This window comes from Rhinopithecus roxellana, chromosome 12 (assembly GCF_007565055.1).
Source record: "Rhinopithecus roxellana isolate Shanxi Qingling chromosome 12, ASM756505v1, whole genome shotgun sequence".
Lineage (NCBI taxonomy): Eukaryota > Metazoa > Chordata > Mammalia > Primates > Cercopithecidae > Rhinopithecus > Rhinopithecus roxellana.
In genome coordinates this window covers 131,410,755-131,435,601 of record NC_044560.1, presented here as the reverse complement: position 1 = coordinate 131,435,601, position 24,847 = coordinate 131,410,755, and the positions used below count along the sequence as shown (strand labels likewise).

The 24,847-nt window shown below is 55.1% G+C and overlaps 3 protein-coding genes and 1 long non-coding RNA gene across 4 annotated transcripts in view; 2 read left to right on the top strand and 2 right to left on the bottom strand.

The window, feature by feature from the left end:
• Positions 1 to 1,841: 1,841 nt before the first annotated feature.
• Positions 1,842 to 11,191, top strand: EGLN2 (egl-9 family hypoxia inducible factor 2). Its single transcript, XM_030913854.1, has 6 exons — positions 1,842 to 1,966; positions 3,057 to 4,124; positions 9,262 to 9,381; positions 9,887 to 10,023; positions 10,233 to 10,300; positions 10,565 to 11,191. Exons 2-6 carry the CDS (start codon positions 3,288 to 3,290, stop codon positions 10,618 to 10,620), a joined length of 1,218 nt encoding a protein of 405 aa, XP_030769714.1. The 5' UTR covers positions 1,842 to 1,966; positions 3,057 to 3,287; the 3' UTR covers positions 10,621 to 11,191.
• Positions 11,192 to 11,208: 17 nt separating this feature from the next.
• Positions 11,209 to 13,298, bottom strand: LOC115892419. Its single transcript, XR_004052307.1, has 2 exons — positions 13,110 to 13,298; positions 11,209 to 12,675 (listed from the first exon to the last, which is right to left on the bottom strand). It is a non-coding gene; the product is annotated as an uncharacterized LOC115892419 (long non-coding RNA).
• A 32-nt stretch (positions 13,299 to 13,330) lies between these two features.
• On the top strand, positions 13,331 to 15,267 carry LOC115892416. The gene is made up of 2 exons (XM_030913856.1): positions 13,331 to 13,719; positions 13,827 to 15,267. The coding sequence occupies exons 1-2, from the start codon at positions 13,432 to 13,434 to the stop codon at positions 14,061 to 14,063; spliced, it is 525 nt and encodes a 174-aa protein (XP_030769716.1). The 5' UTR covers positions 13,331 to 13,431; the 3' UTR covers positions 14,064 to 15,267.
• Positions 14,066 to 24,847, bottom strand: part of LOC104676181 (cytochrome P450 2F5) — a 33,675-nt gene continuing 22,893 nt past the window's right edge. The window contains 2 exon segments of the mRNA XM_010380947.2: positions 14,066 to 14,152; positions 22,568 to 22,773. Coding sequence (XP_010379249.2) covers positions 14,066 to 14,152; positions 22,568 to 22,773 — 293 coding nt within the window.

The window sequence follows — 24,847 nt, the reverse complement described above, 5'->3', positions numbered from 1 at the left end:
CAAACTCCCGACCTCAGGTGGTCCACCCGCCTCGGCCTCCCAAAGTGCTGGAATTACAGGTGTGAGCCACCAGCATGGCCTTGGGGGCCTTGTTTCCTGATTGGACATGGTGCGGAGTATACCAAGCATGATGACTCAGGTGCCTGTTGTGGAGGGAGGGAATTTGTTACTGTGTGGACAGTTTGTGACAATCTGTGTTTTAAGCTCAAGTGTGTAAACATGCTGATGTCCCTGTGTTTGTGACATGTGTACGTTTCCAGTACCTGCGTATGGGATGATGTCTATAGGAATGTGTGCTGGTTGTGTGTGACGCTGATAGCTGTAACTGCTCTGTGGCCTTGGTGATTGTATTGGTGAGGCTGGTATTGTTTGGGACATCAAGGCCAAGGGATGGGAATTTGGACCTATAGGTGGGCCTCCGGTCTGTGCATGTCTGATGCGTGAGAATCAGAGGCAGTGACTCACTACTGCTTGTGTGCCTGTGCATGTGTGCCCCTGAGGTCTGTGTGTGTTTTGGTGTGAATTTGGCTCCTTTTAAACACCCATGTGTGGCCAGGTGTGGTGGCTCATGCCTGTAATCCCAGCACTTTGGGAGGCCAAGGCAGATGGATCACTTGAGCCCAGGAGTTGGAGACTAGCCTGGGCAACACAGAGAGACCCTATCTACAAAAATAAAAAACAGAAAAAGTTAGCCAGGTGTCATGGTACACACCTGACGTCCCAGCTACACCGGAAGCTGAGTTGTGAGGATCACTTTAGTTGGGAGGTTGGGCCTGCAGTGAACTGTGATCGTGCCACAGCACTTCAGCCTGGGCAGAAGGGCACATCTCAAAAACAAAACTAAACAAGAAACACCCTTGTGTGGCTATGAACCCTGTGTGTGCCCTGAGGACTGCGGGTTTTTGTGCAATCCTCACGCATGTGTAGATACCAGTATGCATGTCCTTGTGCTCACGCGAACCGCCCTACGCCCTCAGGTGTCCTGCTGGGGACTGGTGCAGCCCCCTGAAGACATTCCCAGTTGCTCGTCGCCCTCCCACCTCCGCGTCCGCCTTACCGACCCCGCGGGAGCCTTGAGTCCCAGCTCTCCAGAGCTACGGTGGAGGGGACGGGGCATTCAAAATGACCTTATCTCCTTAGTCCCCCAAAATGTTCCCAACTCTAGCATTCCGTGGATTTTTTTTGTTTCATTTTTAAATTTTGTGTAAAGATAAGGTCTCACTCTGTTGCCCAGACTTTCCCTGGTTCTTTATTCTGATTCCCACGATTGTCCCGAGGGGGCAGGGCGGAGCGGGTCTTGAAAATACACATTGGCACAACATCCCTTCTAGTCCGTGTTCCCTTTTCTCAAGGGCATCCCGCACTTTTTCTCCTCCGTTATAAAAGATACTTATGTAAATTACTTACTGACGTGCGAATTTACATACATTTCCCAACTAACTGCGCAGCCATTTCTCCATCTCTCACCCCCGTTCCTGGGCTGCGAGGAGGAGGAGGAGCTGACCCTGCAAATGAAGTCACGCGCACCGCGCTGCCGAACCAGGTGCCCGCGCTGGGGGGCAACGCGGGGTGGGCCTGTCCATGTAAATCACATCATTTGCGTACTCCGCCCCGCCAACGCCACTTGATTCCAACATGCAGGAAACGCCCCCTTCCAGACCCGGCCCCTCACACTGCGATCCCCCACCCGTGCAAAGGGGGCGGGGCGGAGGATGATGCAAATGAACCTCGTGTCGGCGGGCCCTGTTTCCTTTCTCCTTGGCTGGGGGGTTGTCCCGAACTTCCTCGCCCAGCGCGGCTCAGGTCTGCGCAGACGCCGTTGCCTCCGCGGGGGCGCGGTCACGTGCCCAACGGGCGAGGCGGGGCGGGGCGGGGCGTCGCGCGCGGTGGGGGCGGGGTATGGAGCGCTGTGCGGCGCAGGGCGGCTGGCACAAACGGCGGCGCCGGGGCCGGAGGAAAAAGCTCGGTGAGGAGGTCGCGGGGCGAGAAGGGAGCGGGAGTAGACTGAGTCGGAGCTGGGGCGCCGACGCGAACAGGGCGGGGTGTGGGGGCGCCCGCCGTGGCCTGCCGGGGCGACCCCGGTAAAGGGGATGTAGGTGCGGCGCGGGGGAGGGGATGCATGCCGGGGACGTTGGGTGCCGGCCGTTGGGGGGGGTTGGGGTGGGGGCGGGGAGCGCGCGCCGGGCGGAGGCCGAGGGGAGGGGGAGGAGAGGGGGAGGAGAGGGGGTCCGAGCGGCCCCTAGGTCCTGTCCCTGTCGCTACTCCACTCCGAAGTGGTCTCAGGGCCCGTCCAGGGTTGGGGGCGTGGGGGTGCTCTAGAGGAGGGTGCCTTTTTCTCTCGTCCTGTCTCCGGGTGCGTGCACCCTCCTCCGTCCTTCCCTCTGCGGCCGCGGACCCTCTCCCCGAGGGCCCCTCCCTTCGGTCAGTCTCGGGACCTCCCTTCCGTCTGGGCGTGTGTCCGCCCCCGGCCGGCTTCCTCCCGTCGGGCTCGGGTCGACCCCACCGCCCCGCTCCGTCCCAGGCCCTCCCTCCCAGCTTCCCTCCGGTTTGTTTTTCTGTCTCTAGGCCCCTCGTTCTCTTTGTCTTTGGACTCCCCAGTTTCCTCTGTCTTTTGACCCCCCCCCCCCCCCGCCCACAACTCTGATTCTCTCAGAATCCCCCACATTTCTCTGTCTCTCTCTGGAACGCCGAGGCAGATCCCTCCTATTTTCCAAACTCCCTCCTTCCCACCCCTCCACACCACCCTTTTCTACTCCAGCCCTCCTTTCTCTGTCTTTGGTTACCGCGTCCCACAACCCGCACCACAGTCCTCTTAGGGTCATCTACTCAGCCTCTGGCCTCCAGCCTTTCCCTATCACTGTCCCTTATCTGTCAGCGGACTCTCACACCTCCAGATTCTCAGGGTCTTCTCCCCGACTTGGCCGCAGGTTTTGGGGGACCTCTATAGTCAAGTCTGTCCTGGTCGTCTTCCCCACTCCTGCCCATACCATCCCCTCTTTCCCCAGCTTGCCTGTCTTTAGCTCCTCTCACATCCCTTTTCTTTTTCCTTTTTCTAGCCACCCTGAAGGGTCCCTTCCCAAGCCCTTAGGGACCGCAGAGGACTTGGGGACCAGCAAGCAACCCCCAGGGCACGAGAAGAGCTCTTGCTGTCTGCCCTGCCTCACCCTGCCCCACGCCAGGCCTGGTGGCCCCCAGCTGCATCAAGAGGCAGAGGAGGAGGCGGAGGAGGGTGGCACCATGGGCCCGGGCGGTGCCCTCCATGCCCGGGGGATGAAGACACTGCTGCCATGGACAGCCCGTGCCAGCCGCAGCCCCTAAGTCAGGCTCTCCCTCAGTTACCAGGGTCTTCGTCAGAGCCCTTGGAGCCTGGCCGGGCCAGGATGGGGGTGGAGAGTTACCTGCCCTGTCCCCTGCTTCCCTCCTACCACTGTCCAGGAGTGCCTAGTGAGGCCTCGGCGGGGAGTGGGACTCCCAGAGCTACAGCCACCTCTACCACTGCCAGCCCCCTTCGGGACGGTTTTGGCGGGCAGGATGGTGGTGAGCTGCGGCCGCTGCAGAGTGAAGGCGCTGCAGCGTTGGTCACCAAGGGGTGCCAGCGACTGGCAGCCCAGGGCGCCCGGCCTGAGGCCCCCAAACGGAAATGGGCCGAGGATGGTGGGGATGCCCCTTCACCCAGCAAGCGGCCCTGGGCCAGGCAAGAGAACCAGGAGGCAGAGCGGGAGGGTGGCATGAGCTGCGGCTGCAGCAGTGGCAGTGGTGAGGCCAGTGCTGGGCTGATGGAGGAGGCGCTGCCCTCTGCACCTGAGCGCCTGGCCCTGGACTATATCGTGCCCTGCATGCGGTACTATGGCATCTGCGTCAAGGACAGCTTCCTGGGGGCAGCACTGGGCGGCCGCGTGCTGGCTGAGGTGGAGGCCCTCAAACGGGGTGGGCGCCTGCGAGACGGGCAGCTAGTGAGCCAGCGGGCGATCCCGCCGCGCAGCATCCGTGGGGACCAGATTGCCTGGGTGGAAGGCCATGAACCAGGCTGCCGAAGCATTGGTGCCCTCATGGCCCACGTGGACGCCGTCATCCGCCACTGCGCAGGGCGGCTGGGCAGCTATGTCATCAACGGGCGCACCAAGGTAAGGCTAGGTGGGGGCCTCTTTGGAGGGGCTTTGCAGCACCCCGGTTTGGCATTCAGTGCTCTGAGCACAGTGGGTTTGGAGACAGGCTTCTGGGGGGCTTCTGGGTTTAGGCAGTTCAGTGGAGTGGGTTGCTCACTTGTGGGGACTTGGGGGGTCTTTATCCTCCCTGTGGGCCTTAATGTGTGCACCTGTAAGCTAAGAGTTTGTCCTGGAGCCACAGTGGTTCTTGACTTTGCCAGGAACCCTCTTGAAGAAACTCATGAGAGTTGCTGAATTCACAGCATGGGCCTTGGTGGGGTTCATGGCCTCCTGGTGTCTGTTTGGGGCCCCAGACCAAGCGCGGTGATGTAGACAGGCACACAGTTCACTTGTCCGTCCTCTGTTGCTGTCTGTCCCTGTCCGCATCCTTGCCTGTGCTCCTGTTGTCCATCCCTGTTTGCTGGCCCATGTCTCTGGTTCATCCATCCTGTCTCCTAGGCAGGAGAAGCAGAAGGGGGAGGGTGGTTGTGATGAGTGAGCCCTGGGCTGAGGGAAGGAAAGGGGTGCTGCCTGCTAGGCCCAGTGCTTGGCCCTGGACTGCATTGTGCCCTGAGTCCCTACTGTGGCATCTGCATTGAGGACAGTCTCCTGGGGCTGGTACTGGGTCGCTGCCTGCTGACCCAGGTGGACCTCTCATCCCCATGTCTCCCACCCTTCCCTGTCCCAGTCCCTGCCGTCCATTCCCCCTGTCCTGTGTGTCACTTCCTCCCTACCCATGTTTGTTTCTTTCCTCTGCCTTTATGTGTTTGTTCTTAGTACCTTTTTCTTTTTGCTTAGAACAGTAGTTCTTAATTGTATTTTGGAGTCTGGGTCTTTTTGAGAATCTGACAGAGGCCACAGATCCTCTCTTAAAACAAATACTCATTTGCTTGGAGTTTCCGGGCAGTTGTCAAGGCCTCATGGCCTCCAGCTGCCTGTTCAGGAACCTGGGGTCAGGAGCCCAGCACAGGACAGTGGTCCACAGGGCCCTTCCAGCATGCTGACAGGATCACCGTCTTCATAGGTGGTGTGGGGGCCTGGCCTTGAGTACAGGGCTTGGTGTCCTTTGGACAGGGCCCTGTGGGGAGTGCCCACTGCTCAACACAGCAATGCCTGGCTGGCCGATGGCACGGGCTGTGTTGTGCCCTGCAGGCGTGAGGCTGAGCTCCTGATGTCCCCTGCCTCCTCCTGCAGATCCCATCTTGGTTTCTGCCTCTGTGTGGCTTTCCTCTCAGGCTGGAGCTGGCTCAGGGACCAGGGCTCCCCCGGGGCCAAGGCCTATTTCCTCCCCACCCCAGCTGGAACTTGTTCTACTTCCCTCTCCCTCCCGTTACTTGATAGCTAAGCCAGAGCCAGCCCCTCCCTGGGCTTGGCTCCGTGCGGGCAGGATCAGTGGCCTCCCTGGCTCAGCATCTTCACACCAGGTTGGCTGTTGTCCTCGTCAGGGGGAGACCAGAAGGGCTGAGTGGCCCAGATGGGACACTGCTCTGAGCCTCAATTTGCTGATCCACAGAATAGGAAAACCAGGTTACATCCCCAGCGAGTCTGTGGCAGTTTGGGGTGGGGAGAGTAGAAGGAGAAGATCTTTTGTCTTTTTTTTTTTTTTTGGAGGCAGAGTCTTGCTTTGTTGTCCAGGCTGGAGTGCAGTGGCGAGATCTTGGCCCACTGCAAGCTCCGCCTCCCGGGTTCACGCCATTCTCCTGCCTCAGCCTCCCGAGTAGCTGGGACTACAGGCACCCGCCACCTTGCCCGGCTAATTTTTTGTATTTTTAGTAGAGACGGGGTTTCACCGTGGTAGCCAGGATGGTCTCGATCTCTCGATCTCCTGACCTCCGTGATCCTCCTGCCTCCCAAAGTGCTGGGATTACAGACGTGAGCCACTGCGCTCGGCCAGATCTCTTGTCTTTTGGTGCCTCTGGTGCCCACCTTCCAGGTGGTTGGGGACAGGGCCCCGGCGAGGATTGGAGAGAGGGGAAGTGTTTGGACCTTTTTAGCCCTAGGTGACCCTAATTGTCCTAGGGAGGTAAGGATAGGCCACGCTGGACTGGGAACATAGGGGAGGAGCCGTCCCCTCCCCAGTGAGAAGCAACTCCAGGCTTTCCTGCTTTTAGAGGGCGCCATCTGGACTCTGCTGGACTCCAGGGTAAGGCTGTGGGGTGCTGAGGTGGGCCGCAGCAGTTGCCGTGGGGACATGGATCACCTGTGTGGTGTGCTAGAGCCAGTGGGAATCTGCTTCTTAGTCCTTCTTAGTGGAGCTCATGTGTTCTGCCTTCCCCCAACTCCTTGACTGGGGACGGGTGCTCGGTTGACCTGTAGTTGGGAGAGAGTTGACTCCCACTGGCAGCAAGGGCCACCAGAGGGGACTCCAGGGAGGGTCCACCTTGCTTGGTTTACTCCTGGAAGAGCAGCTTGGAGGTGGGACAGTCACAGGCTTCTGACTGGGGGGTGTGTGTAGTGGTGTTGGGTCTCTTGGCAGGCACATTGTCACCAATAGCCTTTAAGTCTTTAGTCTCCTGGCCCTGGTCCCACCTGCCCCTCCCCTAGGTGGGAGGGGTTGAGAGCAAGTTTCCTGAGGCCTTCCCCTGTGAGGGCAGGAAGTAGATACTTTCCTTGGGGCCAGAGGATGCTTTCACCCCCAAGGTGTGTATATGTGGGGGAAGGGTGGGGCCCTAAGGAGCAGGTTCCTGTTTCTGCATGAGTCCTGTGTGCTTGGTGAGAGGTGCTGTGTGAGAATGTACAGGACAGGAGGAAACACAGCAGGGCTGGGGTGCAGAAGAGGCCCAGAGCAGTGCGCTCAGCAGGTACTGCACTGGGTACTGGGGAGACTGACGTGGCCCCAGGGGCTTCGCTGTGGCTGCCTTCCAGGCCAGTACTAGGTAAACAGGTGCCTGTGCTGATGCCATGTTGCTAGGAGTGGAATGGACAATCAGCTGGAGTACTCAAGGTGACCCTTGGCCTCTGAATCCTGAATAACAAGGAGGGTCAGAAGGGAGAGTGTCCCAGGCCAGTGCAGAGGCCTTGTGGTGGTGATGAGCTCAGCCTGTTGAGGCATGGAGGGGAGTGATGGGAGTGGCACATGAGGTTGGGGGCCTTTGAGGCTGTGGCTGGGAATTCGTATTTTCTTGGGATGCAGCGAAGACCTGGAGAAGAGGGGCTCTGGCTGCTGTGTGGGGATGAATTGTGGTGAGAAGAGGGTGCAGCACCGGACCCCTTCCCTGCCACCCATCCACGTGCATCATCAGTGTAATCTCTGATTGGATTCCTAAATGGGGAGGCCTTGCCCATCTCTAGTCAGTTGGGCCATGGCCAAATTCTTCTCCCAGTGAGGTGGTTGCTCAGAGTGTCGACCCATCTACAGGGAGTGAGCAGTGCAGAGAAGGTGCCCCTTCCTGAATCTTGAGGTGTAGGGTTTTTCCGGGGGGTCTTCTCACTAATTGTACTCTGGTGCTGCCAGGGAGAAGGTTGTCAGCTTCCCACTGCTAGGTGGCCGTAGATGGTGGCAGCCCTCTCTTTCCAGGGCAAGGTCTGGTGGACGAGGGTGCACATGGTTAATGCAGAGCAGCTTAACATCCACCGCAGAGGGTTAGCCCTGGGATAATGTGTTGGGAGGCGTCCTGGGGAGAGTGAGGATTGAAGCAGCCCAGCCTGCCGTGGCGTGCGTGCTTGGCAAGCATCCTGTTGTGGCAGCAGCCACTGATGTTTGATCATGAATGTTTATCTTGGGGCTGTCTTGCTGGGCTGGGCCCATAGGTGTAGCTGAGCATTTGTGGGGAGCAGACGCCAGCAGAGTTGTACCCGGGCGGAGAGGTCAAGACAGACGGTCCAGGCTGGGGAGAAGCTGAAGGGTCTTTGTGCCAGTCCTCCCGTTTTTGTCTGCTACTGCAGTGACTTTGGGCAGCGGGTGAGACAGGGACCTTTTTAAATTTTTAAATGGTGTTTCAGCCTGTGCTCCAGTGCTCCATGTGGCAGGCACTGAGCTGGCTGTCTTCCCAGACACTTGTTATCTTGTTCACTTGTTCCACAACAACCTGTGAAATAGCCGTCAGCTCCACTGGATCCATGGATGAGGAACCTGAGACCAGGAAGTCACCTGCCTGATGCCACAGCTCATGTGGCAGCACTGAGACTTGAACCAGGGAATTGGGTCTGCAGATGTGGCTGGGCCATTTCCTTTACCTCTCAGCCACCTTTCTGCCAGCTCCCTGATGACAAACATCCCGGGGCCCTGGCTGCAGCATGGTAGGGCTGGATCAGGGGAGTGGCAACTGTCAGGCAGAGGAAAGAACCTTGTAGACAGAGAAACCAAGCCCTGGAATGAGTCCTGTTAGGTCTCTGGGGGATGGGGGTCCAGAACCTCCCAAATTATGTTCTCAGAGGGGTTAATTGCTACTGCTGTAAACAGAGCAGGTGTTTATTACCCCTGTTGTACACCTCAGGCATTTGAGGCCCATTCAGGTGATGGATCTGGCTAGGGTTGTCCAGCAAATTATCCTTGGAGTCGGAATTAGGTCTCACTTTCTATTCAGACTATAGGTTTTGGCTCCTGTTCGGATGTCTGTGGGACAGATAATTTAGTGGGCATTCTTTGTAATCCAGGGCAGCAGTTCTCACATTGCTGCATGATAGAATTACCTGGGAACCTTTACCAATTTCAGGCCCTTCCTTAGACCAGGTACATCAGAACCTCAGCGCTCCCCAGGGGTTTCCACTCCACAGCCAAGGGTAAGAATTCCTGGTCTAGGGCTGGGAGGCCACCTCCTTGCACACCTGAAAATGTTTAAATTGATATTCTTCTACTGAAATAGCTGAGGTAGGGTTTGGGATATCTTGAAACAAATCAAACCGTCTGTTACTAATTGAGCCCTAGCTGGGTGCCAGGCCCCAGGTATGTGTGTGGGAGGGAGTGGGCTCTTGAGGCCCAGGAGCTGAGGTTTCTGATGGACTTGGAGATGGAATTTTGGCTGAAAATGGAGAAAGTCTTTTGGGGCAGGCACTTGGAACCCTTGACCCAAGGAAAACAGGGCAAGGAGGGGTGGGAAAATAGGTAATTCATGGCTGCTTCTCTAAGATGTGCCTGCCTAGCCCCAGTAAACCTACCTCCCTCCATCCCTGCCAGGCCATGGTGGCGTGTTACCCAGGCAACGGGCTCGGGTATGTAAGGCACGTTGACAATCCCCACGGCGATGGGCGCTGCATCACCTGTATCTATTACCTGAATCAGAACTGGGACGTTAAGGTAGGGGTGAGGGCGAGGGTGGGGCTAGGGTGAGGGTGGGGCTGGGGTCAGGGCTAGGGCTGGGGCCGGGGCAGGTGGGGCTGGGGCCGGGGTAGATGGGGCGTGCATCCACTCCATTTTCCACTTTCAGCCCAGATTCTGGCATTCTCCTGTTCCTCTTCTCAGCATACAGCCAGCGGTGCAATCTGCTGGTCTTCCTGGGAAATGGCACCTCCTCCTCTCTATCTGGCTGTGTGATGGGAACTCCCCTCTTTCCGGGAATGGTGCTGTCTGCCCAGCCCCACCCGGCCTTGTAATGAACACTTTCCCCCTTTTCCTGTCTTTAGTAGCTTCCTGCCCATCTCCATGGTGATGCAGACTCTGGGTTGTCATTCATTTTGAGAGCCTGAGGGGTGGGAGGGAGTGATGCGGGCGGATGCTGCGCCCCCTAGTGGGCTCCCGGGTGCCGTGGGAGGCAGCTGCTCCTGGCGGGACAGGCCAGCCTCATCCTCTGGCCTGCCCCCAGGTGCATGGCGGCCTGCTGCAGATCTTCCCTGAGGGCCGGCCGGTGGTAGCCAACATCGAACCACTCTTTGACCGGTTGCTCATTTTCTGGTCTGACCGGCGGAACCCCCACGAGGTGAAGCCAGCCTATGCCACCAGGTATGACCTGTACTTCTGGGGATGCACCCAGGTGCTCCCCCTGTGACAATGTCCTGTCAGAGCCTCAGAGTGACTAGGGAGCGACTAAGTACTGAGAGGGGGCCTAGGTGGGAGCAGAACCGGGTGGCTCGAAAGGATGGCCTCCTAGCATGTATGGATATGGTAGCTGGAATTGCAGAAAACTGATGTCCAACCATCCTGGTCCCCAGGTACGCCATCACTGTCTGGTATTTTGATGCCAAGGAGCGGGCAGCAGCCAAAGACAAGTATCAGCTAGGTACCTGCTTCCCTCCCTCCAGTCCTTCCTATTCCGTGGGCCCTGTTGGGCCTCACGCCACCCCATCCCCCTCATCAGCCTCTTGTTAAATCCCACCACTCATTTTTCTTCATCTCTGCCCACCTTCCTTAGACAGTCCACTCTCCTGGTACCCCAACAGGAGCCCCATTTCTTCCTGGTCCTCTCCCCATTTCCCCAGGTTTCCCTTGGCTTTTTTGTCCCTCTCCTGATGACTCACTGTCTCCTGTCCCCTCTCACCCCCAGCATCAGGACAGAAAGGTGTCCAAGTACCTGTATCACAGCCGCCTACGCCCACCTAGTGGCCAGTCCCAGAGCCGCATGGCAGACAGCTTGCCCTGACTTCAGGAGAGCCCTGGGCCTGTATTGGCTGCTCCTTCCCTGCCACCGCTGCTGCTTCTGACTTTGCCTCTGTCCTGCCTGGCGTGGAGGGCTCTGTCTGTTGCTGAGGACCAAGGAGGAGAAGAGACCTTTGCTGCCCCATGATGGGGGCTGGGGTTGTGACCTGGACAGGGGGCAGCCTTGGAGGCAACCGTTACCAACTGAAGCTGGGGGCCTGGGTCCTACCCTGTCTGGTCATGACCCCATTAGGTGTGGAGAGCTGGGAGGAGGCATTGTCACTTCCCACCAGGATGCAGGACTTGGGGCTGAGGTGAGTCATGGCCTCTTGCTGGCAATGGGGTGGGAGGAGTACCCCCAAACCCTCTCACTCCTCCAGCCTGGAATGTGAAGTGACTCCCCAACCCCTTTGGCCATGGCAGGCACCTTTTGGACTGGGCTGCCACTGCTTGGGCAGAGTAACAGGTGCCAGGTGGAGCATGGGTGTGGAAGTCCTGTCAGCCAAGAAATAAAAGTTTACCTCAGAGCTGCACACATCTGACTCCATCTGAAATTTAGGGCCTTTATTGACCAAGGAGCGTATGGAGGTTTGAGGGCCAGTGAGCCCGCTATAGTGGAACCTGACCTTAGCAGGCCACTAGCTGGAGTTGGAAGGCTGGGGGGACACTGCTCAGGCCACTGCACTGCAGGTGAGGTTGATGGTGCCAAGGTTTACCACAGGGAGCAGGCAGAACCTTTGTAGGGTGGCTGTAAGGAATAGGAAGATCTTAGACTGGGCCAGGCCTGCGCCCAGGCACATCTGCTTTCCCAGGTACATGGGTGCATAGTGAGCACCATGCACCCCAGAGCCGGTCCAGGCTGGTCCCCTTCCTCCCCTGCCCGCACCTGAGGCAAAGGGCACGAAAGGGTCATTGCCCTGGAACTTGCCCTTGTCCAGGAAGTTGGTAGGGTTGAAGCAATCTGGGTCTTTGAATTGAGTGGGGTCAGTGTGCAGTCACAAGCAGGGGAATCACAAAGGTGCCCTGGGGGCACATGCAACTCGGGTTACCTGTGGGCTTGTGAGCACGGGCACCTCCTCCATCCAAGGCCCTTTTTAAAAGCCTAAGGGAACAGGCCAGGCAGGTAGCTCACGCCTGTAATCCCAGCACTCTGGGAGGCCGAGGAGCATGGATCACTTGAGGTCAAGAAGTTTGAGACCAGCCTGGCCAACACAGTGAAACCTGTCTCTACTAAAAATACAAAAATTAGTCAGGCGTGGTGGCGGGTGCCTGTAATACCAGGTATTCAGGAGGCTAAGGCAGGAGAATTGCTTGAACCCAGGAGGCAGAGGTTGCAGTGAGCCGAGATCATGCCATTGCACTCCAGCCTGAGCGACAAGGCGAGACTGTCTCAAAAAAAATAAAATCAACAACAACAAAACCGAAGGGAAGGCGGGCCTGCCATCCTGCTCCAGGAGTAACTGATTGTGCTTCAGTCTGCACAGTGCACACCCGCCGATTCTGGCTGATCTCGGAATACACCTCATGCACCCGGGCCCGGCACAGGATTCCCAAACTCAGTGGGCACCTTTGGGTAGACAGTGGCTGTGCAAGAGGGTGTCGAGGGTGAGTGCCGTTGCCCCAGTGGCACCATGCTGATGAAGCGCTGGATCTGGAGCAGCACTGCGTTGGTGTAGGGCAGTCGTTCGTGGTCGTCTGGGCTTGGGGCACGCCTCCACCCTACCACACGGTCCAGCTCCTGCACCTTGGCTGGGGCTGGGATAGGCTGTGAGCTGCACACTTCCAGGACCCTCTAGCCATCCCCAGACCGCAGCCTCCCATTCTGGGTCTCTCCAGTTCGCAGACCTGTCACCTCTGGGTACTTAAGCAGAATGAGGATCCCATAGCACACGGTGGTGCTCGTTTCGGTGCCAGGAAAAAAAAGGTGTGTCATCATTACCAACGTCTCCTCCTGGAAGTGGCTCTCTAGGTCCTGCTGTTACTGTGGGCAGAGGAGACGCGCTGCCGTGTGCCAGGCACCTGTTGGTGGGAGGCATGGATAGAGTTTAGGGAGCTGGGAACCACGCCTTACCCATCTGGTCAAGCAATCGATGAAATCGCGGGGCTCTGCCGGCTGCCGCATCTGCTAGTGTCGTTGGATTTGCTCAGAGATGAAGACCCACAGCTCCGAAAAGTTTTGGAAGATTCGGCGGTGCCGGCCTGGGAGCCAGTCCATGAGGGACGGGCAAATGTACATCTGGAGAGAGAGGGTCTCAACAAGGGCCCTAGACAAGGCCACTAGGTCTTAGTTTCCCTTCAGGGAGATTGGACCAGTACATTGATATTGGAGGTTCTAGAACGCTTCCAAGAATCTAACTATCCCATTCTAATGATCCACTGTAGGTAGGTCTGTGTACTCGGGATTTGGCATAAGGCTGGACGCACAAGGGAGAGACTGTGGCCGGCCCTCTCACCTCGCCCCATCTGGAGCTCATGATGGGGAAGTTGTCACTGAAGAGGTTCAGGAGCCTCAGGAACTCCGGGTCCCCGTAGCCATAGCGGTTCCCGAAGACAAGAACAGATAACATTGGATACAGCATTATCCAGTAGTGGCACGGGGTCAAACGGGGCTCCTTGGGGTAGGAATAGGACGGTAGTCATAATGCGTGGTCCTGCCCCCAGCCAGCCCCATGGGCTTACTGGCTTCCACCCAAGTACCTTCCCGTGGCCTCATCTTGGCAGTCCAAGGGCCACTCCCACACCAGGCCCTTCTGCCCTCCCGGCCAGGCCGCGCCAATGGTGGCTTGCATTTCGTCTAGCAGACAAGCCGCCGCCTCCAGGACATGCGCCTGGATGGTCCATGTACCTAACCCCAACTCCTTCAGCGCTCCAACTGCAAAATTGCGCAGTGTCCACCAGCGCGGCCCGTTAGAAAACAAGATTCCTGTGGTAGGGACAGGAAAGGAGGCGGGCCCGGGAGTTGGCCACGCCCCATCCAGGAAGCGCCAGGTCACTGGCTACATCCCTTTCGGGGCCTCCGACTCCTGCGGCCGAATTCCTGCGCTTTGCTTCTTTACCAGACCTGTAAGTGCCCTATCCACACATTGGCCCCGCGTTTGCTGGGCTCGATCTCTGACCTAGGCTGGCTCTCGGGCTTTGACTCTTAGGCTCTTCTCTCCTCTTGGCTGCAGGATGAACCTCGATTCGAACCTTATGCTTTAGCGCCGCCGCGCCCTCTCTCGGCCGTTTGCACCTCATTAGCTGGAGTCTCTATTAGGCCCCGCCCCCATTTGCCCGCCTCTACCGTTTACGGGCCCAGCCTGAGGTGTGCAGGCCGGCACGGCCAGCGCCCGGGCCTCACCGTTTCCGCGTGTGAAGCGTTCGAAGACTGCCATGGACCCGCGGCCGGAGAAGGCATCTGCCTGTAGCACTAACGCGTCCCGCAGCGCTGCGTAGCCGCACAGCACCACTGCAGGGCGCGGGCCCAGCTGCGCTGTGAACACCGGGCCCCGGAGAGCTACAGGGAGCCGGTGCTCAGCTGGTGCCGATCGGGTTTCTCATCGGAGCCCTCGCCCCCAGCTCTCTCTTCCTTCAGACCCAGGAGTCCTCGTCTCGGGCCCTCATTCCTCTGGCCCAGGAGTTCAGATCCCCAGCTCCTTCCTCCCTGAGATCCAGGAGTCCAGGCCCCCACTTCCTTCTTCCCTTGGGACCTAGAAGTCCAGCTTCCCAGCCTCCTGCACCCTCAGAGTCGGGCTCCTGGGCCCTCAGTACTCAGCCTCCCCACCTTGAATCAGGGGAACAGACCCTCTGCTCCCCTCTTCCCACAACCTGATTTCCTGCTCTGGGCTCCTTCCTTACCACCCAGTGTCCCAACCCCAAGCTCTCCACTCCCTAGTCTCCTTTCCTAGAACTCAGGAGCCCGGAGCACTCATCCTTCCTGTCCTTTCTCAGGGTCTTAGAGTACAAGCACTTAGCTGTCTTCAGGAGGAGTTCTAGTCCCCAGCCCCACCTCCACGGATCCAAAATTCGGTTCCCCCATTCCTGTAGGGGAATGGAGTGCGTGGTCCATGCCTCCGGACTGCAGCTGCAAGTTCCCCAGCAATGGGAGTGGCCCGGGCCGGGGAGGTAGGGACCCCTGCATCTGAGCGCGGCACCCACCCTACCCCCACCGCGCCAGCGCCAGCACCAGAAGCCACAACAGCAGCGCTCCAATACCCGTGATCATCATTGCAGTTCTCCACGCCTGGACCTCTATTTGATTTCCAAAGGGTCTTGGGTGGAGCAGGGGCGGAGACCCGACGTGGGAGGAGTGGGCGTCTCTGGGCTGCTCATTCCGTGGATTCCCCAACCAGACATCTCCACCGCGCCCCCAGCCCTAGTGGAACTGTGCCCTGGCTCCCCCTGGCTTTTTTTTGTGTGCCTGCCTCAGCCTGCCCTACTTAGCAACTTTTGTGCACCAGTATTTTCCTGTCAACACACCTGGCCAACAGGTGCAGCCTCCTGAGTCCCTAGCACCTTTGAGTCCAATTTACTTGGCCTGCAGGTGTGTATTCCTCAATCTCCGGGCCACCTCTGGGCACCCTGAATGCTGTACCCTGGACCTCTGATTCCTAAATACACACTGACTCTCAAATACACTTCTTCTTCTGTTTTTTTTTTTTTTTCCTTACAGTTTCACTCTTGTTGCCCAGGCTGGAGTGCAGTGCTGCGATCTTGACTCACTGCAACCTCCACCTCCCAGGTTCAAGATTCTCCTGCCTGAGCCTCCCGAGTACTTGGGATTACAGACATGCACCACCAGGCCCCGCTAATTTTTGTGTTTTTAGTAGAGACGGAGTTTCACCATGTTGGCCAGGCAGATCTCAAACTCCTGACCTCAGGTGATCTGCCTGCCTCGGCCTCCTGAAGTGTCGGGATTACAGGCCACTGCGCCTGGCTCAAATACACTTCTAAAGACACCCCTGACACTCCTGTGCTCTGTGCCTGTGATTCCTAGGAGCTGACACCTGAGCCCTTGTCACTTCCATTGTTCTTGGGACCCTGTCTGCTATGCTTGTTCCCCAAGAGGGGGCAGACTCAGGCCTGGATGGGCCAGGGCTGGGGTGGTGGGAGCGGTGAGGTTGGGGCTGTATTTGGAACAGACTGTTCAGGAATGTGGTCCACCCTCCTGCCTGTCCCTGCTTGGCCAAATCCAGCCTTCCTCCGAGTGCCTGGCACAGGGCCCAGACCTGGGGAGGTGGGGGGACTGTGCAGAGCCTAGGACTGGCATTGTCTTTGGGAGGGTCTCTCTTGTGTATCTCTGTTTCATCTCAGTCTCACTTGCTCTCCCCCTTCCCCCCTCCCCTCCCCTCCCCTCCCCTTCCCTTCCCTCTTTTCTTTCTCTCTCAGAGTCTGGTTTCTGTCCCCCAGACTGGAGTGCAGCGGTACGATCATGGCTCACTGTAGCCTCAACCTCCTAGGATCAAACAAGCCTCCCACCTCAGCCTCCGAAGTAGCTGGGACCATAGGTGCACACCATCACGTCCGGCCAATTTTTGTATTTTTTGAGGAGACAGGATCTCATTGTGTTGCCCAGGCTGGTCTCCAACCCCTGGGGCTCAAGCAATCTTTCTGCCTTGGTCTCCCAAAGTGCTGGGAGTATGGGCGTGAACCAGCGCACCCAGCCTCCCTCACTCTCGGTCTCTGTGTTTCTGTGTTCATCTCTCTCTCCTCTTTCTGTCTCTTCCCATCTCACTCTCTTTTCTCTCAGTCTTTGTGTCTGTTTTCTGTCTCTCTTTTCAGTATGTCCATATCTTCCTCTCTCTGTATCTCCCCCAGTCTGTGCTTCCCTTTATCTCAGCCTGGCACTTCTGTGCCTCTCCTTATTTCTTCAGGGTACCTTTCTGCATGTTGACCCCCTTGTACCTCCATATTCTGTCCTGCCCTGTCCTGGGTCTTCCTGTCAGCCTTTCTGGAACCTGGTGACTGACAGGGGTTGTGGGGCAGGGCCCCTGCACAGAGCTGCTGACTCTGAGGACAGTGGGGGTGTGGCGGGGCACGGTAAGTCGAATCCTCCCCCAGCCCTCCCCCACCCTCTGTGACAGGCTTTAATGGATCCTCTTTATTATGGCCTCTGGCTCTCTCCCCAGTTCCTGACTCTTCCTCTGTTTTGCTCGGGTGGGCTGTCCTCTGGAACGTCAGCTCTTCTAGAGCAGGGATTTTGTCTTGTTCGCTTCTGTATCCCAGCACTTAAAACAGTGCTCAGTACAGCAGTAGGCGCGTAGTACATATTTGTTGAAAGAATGCCCAATTTTTCTTCCTTCCTACTTTGTTTTTTTTAATAGAGACAGGGTCTTGTTAGGTTGGCCAGGTTGGTCTTCAACTCTTGGTCTCAAGCAGTCCTCCTGCCTCAGCCTCCTAAAGTGCTAGGATCACAGGCCTGAGCCACTGTGCCCAGCCTCTTTCTTCCCTCCCCTCCCCTCTTTTCCCTTTCTTCTTCTCTTCCCTTCCATCTGTCTTGTTCTGTTGCCCAGGCTGGAGTGCAGTGGCACCATCACAGCTCACTGCAGCCTCGACCGCCTGAGCTCAAGTGATCCTCCCACCTGAGCCTCCCAAGTAGCTGGGACTAGAGGTGCGTGCCACCATGCCTACCTAATTTTTAAAATATTTGTAGAGACCAGGTCTCATTATGTTGTATGTTGCCCAGGCTGGTCTCAAACTCCTGGGCTCAACTGATCCTCCTGACTTGGTGTTTCTCTCTCTTTGTAATTAGACTGGATTTCTTTGTTTCTCTCTGTTTTCCTTTTCTTCCCTTTTTCTTTTTCTCTCAGGTCTCTCTCTCTCTTCATTTCTGTTCTCTTTATTTCTCTTTGTTTTAGGGTCTCTGTCTTTCCTCTCTCTGGACATCGCTGTCTTTCCCTTTTCTCAGTGGCTCTCTTTCTCCTCCTGGTCTCTGTTTTCCAGGATCTCTCTGCCATCCTTGTGTATCTGTCTCTTCCTCTTCCTCACCATCTCTTTTCAGTGTCTCCATGTGTTTTTCTCCATCATCTCTCTCTGCCTGTCTTTCTCAGGACCTCTGAGTCTATTTCTCCCTCTCTTCTCCCACCTCTGTGTCCCTGGCTGGGCCCTGGGGCCAACGCTGGTCAGCCTGTGATGGGAACAGCATTGGGATTAAAGAGCTGACATCTTAATCTCCATGTGGGGACCACCTACAAGCCTCACTCCAGCCAGCCCCATGCTCAGCAGAGCGTGTCCCAGTTTCTGCATCGCCTTGGGGAGACCCCGTTCAGGGTAGGTCCTCCCAGGCCACCTTCACTGATGGCTGAGGGGTCAGTTCCACTCTGCCTGAACCTGGCTCAATGTGCTTTGGGACGCTTGCCCAGCAAGAACAGCCACTGCCAGCAGGATGTTAGGGTATTAGGTCGGTTCCTAGGTTGGGAGGGTACATGCCTGAGGTTGCTATCCACCCCAAAGGGGAGAATTTCAGTGAGAGGGTGGGAGGGCCGAGTGCAGTGGTTCACGCATGTAATCCCTGCACTTTGGGAGGCTGAGATGGGCAGATCACTTGAGGCCAGTAGTTCAAGATAAGCCTGGCCAACACGGTGAAACCCCATCTCTACTAAAAATACAAAAATTAGCCAGGCATAGTGGTGCGTGCCTGTAATTCCAGCTACTTGGGAGGCTGAGGCACGAGAATCACTTGAGCCCTGAAGGTGGAGGTTGCAGTGAGCTAAGATCATGCCACTGCACTCCAGCCTGGGCAACAGAGCAAGACTCTGTCCAAAAAAAAAAAAAAAAGAAAAGAAAAGAAAAGAGGGGGTGGGGATTGAGGGAGAGAGCCTCAGTCCTCGGAACTCCCACTGTCATTGCTCATCTGTCTTTCTCTGGTCGTTTCTCTGTTTCTTTCCATTCTCTCTCTCTGGATTCCCCCTGCCTCCTGTTTCTTAGTGTCTGTGTTTTTCTGCTTTTCTCTGTATTTAATGGTGTCTTCCTCTTTCTTTCTGGGTCTCTGACTTGTGAATTAAAAGGTAGTGATTAGAAGTGCAGTGTCTGAGTAGGGCATGGTGGTGTGCACGGATTGTCCAGAACTTCGGGAGGCTGAGGCTGGAGGATCACTTGAGGCCAGGAGTTTGAGATCAGCCTGGGCAACATAGTGAGACTTCCTCTACAAAAAAATAAAAATAAAAAAATTATCAGCTGGGTGCAGTGGCTTACGCCTGTAATCCCAGCACTTTGGGAAGCTGAGGCGGGTGGATCACCTGAGGTCAAGAGTTCAAGACTAGCTTGGCCAACATGGTGAAACCCTGTCTCTACTAAAAATACACACACACACACACACACACACACACACACACACACAGATGGGTGTGGTGGCAGGCGCCTGTAATCCCAGCTGCTCGGGAGGCTGAGGCACGAAAATTGCTTGAACCGAGGAGGTGGAGGTTGCAGTGAGCTGAGATCAAGCCACTGCACTCCGGCCTGGGTGACAGAGCAAGACCCTCCCTGTCTCAAAAAATAACTCAAAAAATAAAAGTAATTTAGCCAGGTGTGGTTGTGGTGCAGCCTGTTGTCCCAGCTACTCAGGAGGCTAAGGTGGGAGGATTGCTTGAGCCTAGGAGGTTGAAACTTCAGTAAGCTGTGATTAAGCCATTGCATCCCAGCCTGAGAGACAGAGTGAGAGCTTGTCGAGAGAGAGAGAGAGAGAGAGAGAGAGAGAGAGGAAGAAGGAAGAAGAAGAAGAAGAAAGAAGAAAGAAGAAGAGCAGTGTTTGTAGCCTCAGAGTCTGAATTTAGATCCCAGCTCTGCCTGTTTCTGTATGATCTTGGGCAACTCACTTCACCTCTCTGAGCCTCAGTTTGCTGATCTGTAAAAACATGATGATAATACTGCTTTGTGACCAGGTGTGGTGGCTCATGCCTGTAAATCCCAGTGCTTTGGGAGGATGAGGTGAGAGGATCGCTTTAGACCAGGAATTTAAGACCAGCCTAGGCAACACTGCAAGACTCTGTCTCTACTAAAGATTGAAAAAAAAAAAAAAAAAAATTAGCCAGGCACAGTGACTGTAGTTCCAGCTACTTGGTGGGCTGAAGCAGAAGCAGGAGGATCAATTGAACCCAGAAGTTCAAGGTTGCAGTAAGCTTTGAATTGTGCCATTGCACTCCAGCCTGGGCAACAGAGGGAGACCCTGCCTATAAAAGAAACAAGCAGGCCAGGCGCAGTGGCTCACGCCTGTAATCCCAGCACTTTGGGATACCGAGGTGGGCAGATCATGATGTCAGGAGATCAAGACCATCCTGGCTAACACGGTGAAATCTTGTCTCTACTAACAATACACAAAATTAGCCAGGTGTGGTGGCGGGCGCCTGTAGTCCCAGCTACTTGGGAGGCTGAGGCAGGAGAATCACTTGAACAAGGGAGGTGGAGGTTGCAGTGAGCCAAGATCATGCCACTGCACTCCAGCCTGGGTGACAGAGCAAGACTCTGTCTTAAAAAAAAGAAAAAGCCCCCAAATCAAACCAAAGCAAAAAATATGACTTTGCCTCATAGGGAGACTTAAATGAGGCATTCAGACAGTGTGCAAATAGGGAGTGTCATTTAGTGTCAGTATTTGTTCCTTCTTAGCCTCACTTTCCCCTGCTTCCATCTCTCTACAGTGCCCTGCATCTCTTGCATATTCTCTCTGATATCTCTCTGCTGTCTCCTCCTCCTCCTCTTCCTCCTCCTCCTCCTCCTCCTCCCCTCCTCCTTCCTCCTCTCCTCCCCCTTTCTTCTTCTTCTTCCTTCTTCCTTCTTCTCTCTGCTGTCTTTTTCTTCTTCTTCTTCCTCTTCCTCTTCCTTCTTCCTTCTTCCTCCTCCTCCTCCCCCTCCTCCTCCTCCTCCTCCTTCTTCTTCTTCCTTCTTCTTCTTTCTTCTTCTTCTTTCTTCTTCTTCTTCTTCTTCTTCTTCTTCTTCTTCTTCTTCTTCTTCTTCTTCTTCTTCTTCTTCTTTCTTCTTCTTCTTCCTCTTCTTCTCCTTCTTCTTCTTCTTCTTCTTCTTCTTCCTTCTTCTTCTTTCTTCTTCTTCTTTCTTCTTCTTCTTCCTCTTCTCCTTCTCCTCCTCCTCCTCCTCCTCCTCCTTCTTCCTTCTTCTTCTTCCTTCTTCTTCTTCCTCCTCCTTCTTCTTCTTCTTCTTCCTCTTCTTCTTCTTCTTCTTCTTCTTCTTCTTCTTCTTCTTCTTCTTCTTCTTCTTCTTCTTCTTCTTCTTTCTTCTTTCTTCTTTCTTCTTTCGTCTTCTTCTTCCTTTTTTTGAGACAGGGTCTCACTCCGGTCTCCCAGGCGGGAATGCAATGGTGCAATGATAGCCCATTGCAACCTCGACCTCCCAGGCTCAAGCAATCCTCCTGCCCCATTTTTTGTAAAGTCAGGTTTCACTCTGTTGCCCAGGCTGGTTTCAAACTCCTGGGTTCAAGCGATCCTCCTGCCTCAGCCTCCCAAAGGGCTGGGATTACAGGTGTGAGCCACTTCGCCTGGTCCTGCTGTCTTTTTCTCTGTCTTGGTTTCTCTGCCTCTCTGGTTTCAGGTCCTCACAGCCTTTACCTTCAAGTCTGTCACCAGGATACAATTTCTCCCACCCTAGCCACCCTAAAGGTGAGGGCAGAACTGTGGGGAAAAGAGAGATCAGACTGTTACTGTGTCTATATAGTAAGAAGCAGACATAAGAGACTCCATTTTGTTCTGTATTTGAGATGCTGTTAATCTGTGACCCTACCCCCAACCTTGTCCTTGCAAGAGACATGTGCTGTGGTGACTCAAGGTTTAATGGATTTGTGGCTGTGCAGGGTGTGCTTTGTTAAAAAAGTGCCTGAAGGCAGCTTGCTGGTTAAAAGTCATCACCATTCTCTTAATCTCAAGTAGCCAGGGACACATACACCGCGGAAGGTCGCAGGGACCTCTGCCTAGGAAAGCAAGGTATTGTCCAAGGTTTCTCCCCATGTGATAGTCTGAAATATGGCCTCGTGGGAAGGGAAAGACCTGATTGTCCCCAAGCCTGACACCCGTGAAGGGTCTGTGCTGAGGAGGACTAGTGTAAGAGGAAAGAAGGTCTCTTGGCAGTTGAGACAGAGAAAAGCATCTGTCCTGCCCGTCCCTGGGCAATGGAACATCTCGGAGTAAAACCCGATTGTATGTTCTGTTTATTGAGACAGGAGAAAACTGCCTTAGGGCTGGAGGTGGGACGTACTAGCAGCAATGCTGCTCTTTATGCACTAAAAAGGTTTATGGAGATGTTTGCATATGCATATCAAGGCACAGCACTTTTCCTTAAACTTATTCATGTCACAGAGATCTTTATTCATATGTCTTACTGCTGACCTTCTCCCTACGATGATCCTATTATCCTGCCACTTCCCTTTTTCTAAGATGGTAAAGATAATGATCAATAAATACTGAGGGAACTCAGAGACCGGTGCCGGCGTGGGTCCTCTGTATGCTGAGCACTGGTCCCCTGGGCCCACTTTTTCTTTCTCTATACTTTGTCTCTGTGTCTCATTTCTTTTTTCAAGTCTCTCGTTCCACCTAAGGAGAAACGCCCACAGGTGTGGAGGGGCAGGCCACCCCTTCACAGAACTAGCCAGTGTCTTCCTCTCTGCAGCCAGCTCCCTTCTCCCCATCCTAAATGACTGTCATCCTCCCTTTAATTCAGCCAAGACTGGTTTGAATCTATTACAAATGTACTAAGAAATGATACAAAAAGCCGAGAAAAGGGCGTGCCATAGAACAAGCTCTGTGGGTACAAAAAGACATGCCCCTTCCACACATCTGCCTCTGCCCTGCAGACCGGGTACAGATTGGAGGGATGGGGGATGGGCATGCGGCACAGCGGGCAGGGAAGACAGCGTGACTGCCAGAGGGATGGGGGCAGACCGTGGATCAAGAAGGAGACGGAGCAACCCACATGGATGGGCCTCATCACCCACAGGGGAATCTGGAAAGGCCGGGGCGCTAGCACGGGGCAGGCACAGCTGGAAAGGCCGCGGCAAATTGCCGGGACCTGGGCTGAGCGGGGTCAGGTCGATGTCCTCGGGCACACCCAGCGGCTGCAACGAGAAGCTCTGCAGGATGGCGGTGAGGTACAGAAAGAGCTCCACGCGCGCCAGCGACTCGCCCAGGCACAGACGGCGCCCTGCGAGGGTGGCAGGGTGGGGAGTGCGGTGAGATATGATGAAGTTAGAGGCTGCAACCCCACATTCCCAGAGGAAAACATAAGAGGAAAGGAAGACAACCGCTGGGGACGTCACAGATTCACCCATCTAAAGATCTGGGAAAGATGCTTTAAACTGTGGAGTGGAATGAGCTGGGCTGCTTGGGTTCGAATCCCGGCCCTGTCACTACTAGTTTTGTGATCCTGGACAAACCACATTTTCTGGGTATTTAAAATGGGGCTATGAAGGATGGGCGCGCTGGCTTAGGCTTGTAATCCCAGCACTTTCGGAGGCCAAGGGAAGAGGATCTCTTGAGCCCAGGAGTTTGAGAGCAGCCTGGGCAACACAGCAAGATCCCATCTCAATAAAAAAAAATATATATTTTTTAATGTGCAAGGTGGCACATGTATGCAGTCCCAGCTGCTTGGGAGGCTGAGGCGAGAGGATCACCTGAGCCCAGGAGATCAAGGCTGCAGTGAGCCATGATTGTACCACTGCCCTCCAGCCTGGATGACAGCAAGACCCTGTCTCAGAAAGAAAAATAAAAGGAGGGATAATAATAGTGCCTCATGAGGCTGCTGTGAATGGTAAACACAGGGAGAGCAGTGAGGTTATAAGTAGCTTACCATGGGCCATCCACTACTCTAAGCGTTAGATCACCATTAGTTCTAACAACTCCAAGAGGTAGGCCTTAGTATATCTCCATTTTATAGATGTGGACATTGAGGCACAGAAAAGTGAAGTAACATACCCAAGGCAACACAGCTAGGGGGTGACAGATGGGATGCAAACCCTGCTGGAATCTAGGCTGCAGAGCCAGCACTTGATGCACAGTAGGCAACATGGTAAGTTACCTATTATTATGCCAGTTTTTTGTTTTTTCTTTTCCTGCCACTGAGTAAAGAGGGAAGTATTTTTCAGCAGGATAAAGAGGAAAGGCAAAAAAAACCCCAAAAAACAAAAAACAAAAAAAACCCCCTTAGAACCACCTCAACTGCGCCACCCAGTGGAGAGGTAGACAATGACCACTCCCAAGTTCAATTATTATTATTTTTTCTTTTAAACATTTTATGTATTTTTTAGTTTTGGCTAGTCAGTATTTTTTTTTTTTTTTTTTTTTTTTTTTTTTTTTTTGAGACGGAGTCTCGCTCTGTCGCCCAGGCTGGAGTGCAGTGGCCGGATCTCAGCTCACTGCAAGCTCCGCCTCCCGGGTCCAAGCCATTCTCCTGCCTCAGCCTCCCGAGTAGCTGGGACTACAGGCGCCCGCCATCTCGCCCGGCTAATTTTTTGTATTTTTTTTTTTTTTTTTTTTTTTTTTTTTTTTGAGACGGAGTCTCGCTCTGTCGCCCAGGCTGGAGTGCAGTGGCCGGATCTCAGCTCACTGCAAGCTCCGCCTCCCGGGTTCACGCCATTCTCCTGCCTCAGCCTCCCGAGTAGCTGGGACTACAGGCGCCCGCCAGGTCGCCCGGCTAGTTTTTTGTATTTTTAGTAGAGACGGGGTTTCACCGTGTGAGCCAGGATGGTCTTGATCTCCTGACCTCGTGATCCGCCCGTCTCGGCCTCCCAAAGTGCTGGGATTACAGGCTTGAGCCACCGCGCCCGGCCATTTTTTGTATTTTTTAAGTGGAGACGGGGTTTCACTGTGTTAGCCAGGATGGTCTCGACCTCCTGACCTTGTGATCCGCCCGCCTCGGCCTCCCAAAGTGCTGGGATTACAGGCTTGAGCCACCGCGCCCGGCCGTCAGTATTTTTTATTGTGGAGAAAGGATCTCGCTCTGTTACCCAGACTGGAGTGCAGTGGCGTGATCATACTCAGTGTAACCTCAACTTCCTGAGCTCAAGCAATAATACCACCTCAGCCTCCCAAGTAGCTGGGACTGCAGATGCACGCCACCACACCCAGGTATTTTAACATTTTCAGCAGACAAAGGGTCTTGCTATGTTGTCCAGGCTGGTCTTGAACTCCTGGCCTCAAGTGATCCTCTCGCCTCAGCCTCCCAAAGTACTGGGATTACAGGCGTGAGCCGATGCACCTGGCCCAAGTTAAATAATTAT